General features: G+C 48.9%; 1 protein-coding gene across 1 annotated transcript in view; it reads left to right on the top strand.

The window, feature by feature from the left end:
• Positions 1 to 1854: 1854 nt before the first annotated feature.
• APCDD1 (APC down-regulated 1) overlaps positions 1855 to 5837 on the top strand; it is a 21873-nt gene continuing 17890 nt past the window's right edge. Inside the window, exons 1-2 of the mRNA XM_077778176.1 lie at positions 1855 to 2020; positions 5224 to 5755. Of these exons, the coding sequence (XP_077634302.1) occupies positions 1941 to 2020; positions 5224 to 5755 (612 nt within the window). The 5' untranslated portion in view covers positions 1855 to 1940. The remainder of the gene's footprint in view (positions 2021 to 5223; positions 5756 to 5837) is intronic.

Genomic DNA, 5837 nt, shown 5'->3' with positions numbered 1-5837 from the left:
TCCTTCTCCGTCCCGCACAGAGCTTCACTGGGGAAGGATGAATGAGGGAGGTGGAGAGGGTACCCAGAAATGTCACTCTTCCTTCCTCCCTGGAAGCAGGGGCCACGGGAAAAAAGGTCCTCAAGGAACAGCCATGAGCATCGACACCACCCAATGTGGATTTCGGATTTCAGTGTTTTTCTCCTTCTGGCTGGGCTCCCAGTCACCTGGCTGGGCTAAACAGGGTTGGTGGTGAGGTCGCATGTCCTTTGAACACAGCACCATCGTCTCATTTTAGAATCTTTCTTCACACTTGTCATTTAGTTGGATTGTACCCCTAGGTATCTCTGCCTCGTTCCCTGTTTGCTTCATTTAAGATACATAAGAATAATCCAAAACCACTGCTCTAGCCCAAGGCCAGCATGTTGCTCAGAGGAAAAGCCCCAGGGTTCCCACGTGGAGACTGCTGTCTTCTCAGCACCAAAGATCTTCCACAAAGGATTTGTTCAGCCCTCTGAATCATGGCAAATATCTGAATATTTTAAAAATATCTGAATGTTATCAACCTGTGGGGCTGAGTTTCTCCAGTAGCTTTTCATAATGTTGCTGTAAGTCCCCTTAGTTCTGGGTCCGACATTTCATTTTTAAATGGTCTCTTGTAAGCCATGGTTTCTCAATGAAGTTATTAAGGTGTTGATTAAAAAATATGTAATTGCCCCCTCATAGGTAGCATTCTGACAGGTGCATTTTATTTATTTTGTGTATATTTTTATTTTGTTTTTATACATTTGTCTAACTAGTGTTTCATGGGTTTTTTGTGTTTTTTTTTTGCTAACAAGGTGCTGAATACTTAGTAGGTCCACAGTGAAGTCGCACTGATGCGTTAATTACTTCAGGAGTGAATCTCAAAGGAAACAGTGCGTTCTCAGATTAGTACTCCATTTGCCAGCATTGCTTTATTCTGAAGCCGGAGCTGGTGGTTATTTTGCATGTTTAAGTGTCCGGCAACATAAACCACTTACACTGAAGATGAACTTAGCCCTAATACTCCTTTATCCGTGGGAAATAAAAGTGTAAAGACCTTTTGTGGTTACACTTCTTAGAACCCTATATTGTCACTGACTTTGTGGGTGTAAAGAGTTGGAGTGGGAATGTAACTGGGGAAAGTGTCCCACACTTTTGGGTGGGTAGGCTGGGTGGGTTGGGTGGGTAGGATGACTTGCCCCCACTATTGGGCAGCCCCATAGAGGGTGTCCATCCAGAGACAGAGAGAACCAGAAGCTGGAAGGCTTGGTGGGAGCAGCTGGGAGCCAAAGCCAGGGAGCACATGTCGGATGGGAGTCCATCTGAGTTGTTCTTGGTCCTTTCTCCGCTCCATTGGAACTCCCTTTCCACTGAGGCTGATCTCCACGCCCTCCCCCCTCCTCACCTAAATGTGTCACTGCACGGCCCCTTTCTTACTCCTCCTCCTCTGGGACATGTTCATTTCTCTCTGCAGTCCCTGTTACATTCATTTGTCTGCACCCTAAGCGGCTCGTTTGGATGCGCGACCTTATTTGCTGCTTCACAGATGCATGCAGTTGAGCTCAGGCTTTGCCAGGAACTAGCCGCGCGACCTCCCGCGAGTCCGTGTTAACTCCGTGGGCCTCCGCTTTCCCACCTGGGAAACGGTCTCCAGGGACACATCCGCCTTAGAGACGTGAACTCCATAAGAACAGAGACAGTGATAAGCATGGCGTGGTAGGAGTGCATTTCCCGCTTGCAGTGATTGCCAGCCAAGGAGGCAGTTCCTCAGCCTGACTCCGTCCTGTCTGCTGCAAGCTCTCCTTTCAGCCAACTTCCACTTTTCTCTTTCAGGGCTGGGAGAGGGTTCTGCCCTCCTTCATCCAGACAGCAGATCCCATCCCAGGTCCTTAGAGAAAAGTGCCTGGAGGGCTTTCAAGGAATCACAGTGCCATCACATGCTCAAACATCTCCACAATGGCGCCAGGATCACTGTACAGATGCCACCAGCGATCGAGGGCCACTGGGTGTCCACTGGGTAAGTGGGCCAGGGCTGGACCGGGGCAGGGAGGGACCAGAGAGCACACATCTGTGGAAGGCCTCTCTTCGGGTTTCTCAGCTACAGAGAGACTTTATCCTATCTGCAGTGGTGTAGGTGTTATCTAAGTTCTAACTAAAAGCCAAGCGACACTTTGAAAGTCTGGTTGGTAAAGAAACAGAGCTAAGTACTGTAGAAATCTTAGCTAAAGCAGAGATGTACCACTGTTAACCAAGGGGCGTGAGTGAATGGGTCCTTGTTTACCGAACTCTGTGGGACCACTGGTGTATAGAAAGAAACCATTAGCAAGTAAAATTAGGAGTCTGTGTTTCACCAACCCTGAAACATGACTTGCAAGCTTCTGATGGTCTAAATATTCTAGCCATATTCTGGTAATTTAATATACGGCTTCAGGGTTCTAAGTGAAAAAGTACGCGGGCTACCTCGACTAGCCAGGGCGTAGTTCTTGGACTCTTTTCCAGGCTGCAGAGCTGAGATTTATCCCAGTTTGAGCTCTGGCTTATCTTCCATTAGAGCTTTTAAAAATAGCCTAGAGACAGACCTGCAATTTTTCCCCTACCCATTAAATTGTTGAGAATTAACAAGGCTCACTCTGGGATCTAATCACTTCTCCCTTGCAGCCTCCAGGTACCTTGGGGAGGGATCAAATGTACACAGAGAAGAGAAAAACGGAATTTTATGAGATGATGAAGACCCAGAGGTTGTTGTTTCTTTTTCACTTAAGATGAGGTTTCTTAAAATAAGGAGATGATAGATATTTGCACAACCTGAATGTGATGTGCTTTTAATAATTTATCATTTTATTCAAACACATATTTATTGAGTGCACAACGATTTACTGTGCGCCAAGCACTAGTCTAGATTTTGTGTGTATAGTAGTGAACAAAACAAGACATGGTCCCTGTCTTCAGGAATTTTTCAAATAAACATGCAAAGAAGTACTCTGAAGAGGGAAAAAAACAACAGGTGCTAAAGGGGAATACCACGGACCTTATTTTAGGATGGGGGTGGGGTTAGGAAAGGCTACCGAAGGAGAGGACACTTGAGCTGGGATGTTGTTAGCTGTGCAAAGACCCAGGGAAGAGCTTTCCATTTGGAAGAACTAGCAAAGGCTAGGCTGGAGAAACAACTGACCCAGGGTCCTTGTATCCGACGTGTAGTAAACCTGGGTATAGTGATCTGGAGAGAACAGCTCCAGATGAGGCTCCCGAGGAGGGCGGGCCCAGCCCTGGAGCACGTTCCAGAGACCTGGAAGGTCTTCGATGAGTTTGCAGCAAAGACCATGCTTGAGACATGATTCAGCATTCATACGAGGCACCCTGGCTGCTGTGCGCAAATCAGTGGTAGAAAAGGTGATGTGAGGTTGACCAATTAAAAGACGCTCCCAACAGGTGCATCTAGAGGCGAGAAGTCCTCAGTGCGGGAGGTGGTGGGTCAGTGGAGTGTGGAGGACTTGAGCTACTCCGAGGGCCGAGCTCTGGAGCCCCCAACACACATGCCACCAGAAGAGCAATTAAACTACAATTACCGCTCATACCAAAGGGAGCCATCTTCACAGGGGGAGGAGCCTTGCGTCTCCTTCCAGGCCTTCTGGCAGACGCTGCAGGGTTCCTCTGAGTGCCTTCTGTGCATGCACCCTCTTTGGACGTCCACTGACTGCCTTTCCCAGAGGGGAAGTGCCCACTTGGAGTAATGTTTACCTCTCACCAGTGTGTGAGCTGAGAAAAGGAGATGTTAACAATTTTGAGAATCACAGGCTTTTGAGATTTGAGCCCCACTTCTTGATTTAGCAATGCTGTCTGTTCAAACCAAAATTATTGTAAATAGAATAAAGTAAATATCATAGCCATGACATGATATATGGATATATGGTATATACTATATTGAGTTCTGGTACTACGTTATTTTACACACACACTTCACAGATTTGAGCAGATTTATATAAGGCCAAAACTGATGAGATGTACGTCATGATATAAATGAGAGTAGGATCTAGCGGAGGGTTACAGAGGACAGAGTCTTCGGCTCTTTGGCGGATGTGTTGAAGAAACCCTCCGCACATCTCTGGTGTGGGCTGTGCTGCAGACAGAAATGGGCCACACATATAGCGGTGATCAGTTCCTGTGAGCCATTTGTGCCCAGTAGACCTCATCCAAGTATTTCTGGCCTAGGAATCTACAATTTATCTAAAGCCGCAGAAAAAAACCATTTTGTCATTGTCATTTTGTCAGCACAACGAAAGGAACCCTTATATCTGTTGTTATGCTGGCTTTGCTTTCACTAATGGACTCTTTGTTTTTCTGGGAGAGGGAAAATTAATTTTCACTAGATGGGAGGGTGAATGTGCAAGTGCCTCTAAGTGACTTCTCCCCAGACTGGATTCCATTTCAGGATGACAGACATCTAGCACCTGCCTGCTCTAGACAAGGTCCATGAAAGGGAAATTGTTGAGGAAATCAACTATTTTTTTTTATTGTTTTAATGTTTTTATTTATTTCTTAGGAGAGAGAGAGAGAGACAGCGTGAGCAGGGGAGGGTCAGAGAGAGAGGGAGTCATAGACTGAAACAGGCTCCAGGCTCTGAGTTGGCAGTCAGCACAGAGCCCGACGCGGGGCTCAAACCCGTGAACCGCGAGATCATGACCCAAGCAAAAGTCGGACGCTTAACCGACTAAGCCACCCAGGCGCCCCTCAACTATTTTTGAATTAGCATAAGGATACTTCCTTCATAGGCCAGCACTATACTCTTCCCTCGTCCCACCAGAAAGGAAGACACTTCTCTGAAGTCAGGGCCCCAGGTGGAAGTGAGGGTGGCAGGTTTGGGCTCTCCTGGCTTGTTCATAAAATGAATGAAAGAATGTGGTGTAGAGAGATTAGGAACACAGACCTGCGGCCAGACGGCCTGGGTTCCTGGTCTGCTTCTGCTACTGGCTGGTTACGTGGCCTGGGGCACATTCCCTAATCTCTTGTGCCTTGGTTTCTCCACGTGTAAAATGGAAACAGTACTACTTTACTCATAGGTTGTTGTGAGGACTCAATGAATTGGTATCTCTGAAGGCAGAGAGCAGCGACCGGCCCAGAGTAAACGTTTGTTATCATGACCCTAATTTCTTGACACTGTAATGAATCTGCTCCGCATGCCTTTGCGCTTTAAAATGCCTTCCTTCCCCTTTTCTCCTTCAGCTGTGAAGTCAGGTCGGGCCCAGAGTTCATCACAAGGTCCTACAGATTCTACCACAACAACACCTTCAAGGCCTACCAGTTCTATTATGGCGGCAACCGGTGCACCAGCCCCACCTACACCCTGGTCATCCGGGGCAAGGTGCGCCTGCGCCAGGCCTCCTGGATCATCCGCGGGGGCACCGAGGCCGACTACCAGCTGCACAACGTGCAGGTCGTCTGCCACACGGAGGCCGTCGCCGAGAGGCTCAGCCAGCTGGTGAACCGCACGTGCCCCGGCTTCGTGCCCGCCGGGGGCCCCTGGGTGCAGGACGTGCCCTACGACCTGTGGCGGGAAGAGAACGGCTGCGAGTGCACCAAGGCTGTGAACTTCGCCATGCACGAGCTGCAGCTCATCCGCGTGGAGAAGCAGTACCTGCAGCACAACCTGGACCGCCTGGTGGAGGAGCTCTTCCTCGGGGACATCCACACCGACGCCGCGCAGAGGATGTTCTACCGGCCGTCCAGTTACCAGCCCCCGCTGCAGAACGCCAAGGTACCCCGCGGCTGACTGCCCCCGGGCCTGCGGCCTGTTTGTTCTTTGTTAAGATGACTGATGGGGGGGGGGCCCAGGAGAC

This window comes from Crocuta crocuta, unplaced genomic scaffold (genome assembly GCF_008692635.1).
Source record: "Crocuta crocuta isolate KB4526 unplaced genomic scaffold, BGI_CrCroc_1.0 scaffold26, whole genome shotgun sequence".
Classification (NCBI taxonomy): Eukaryota; Metazoa; Chordata; class Mammalia; order Carnivora; family Hyaenidae; genus Crocuta; species Crocuta crocuta.
Note: the sequence above shows the minus strand (reverse complement) of the source record. Positions and strands in the feature narration are given on the sequence as shown.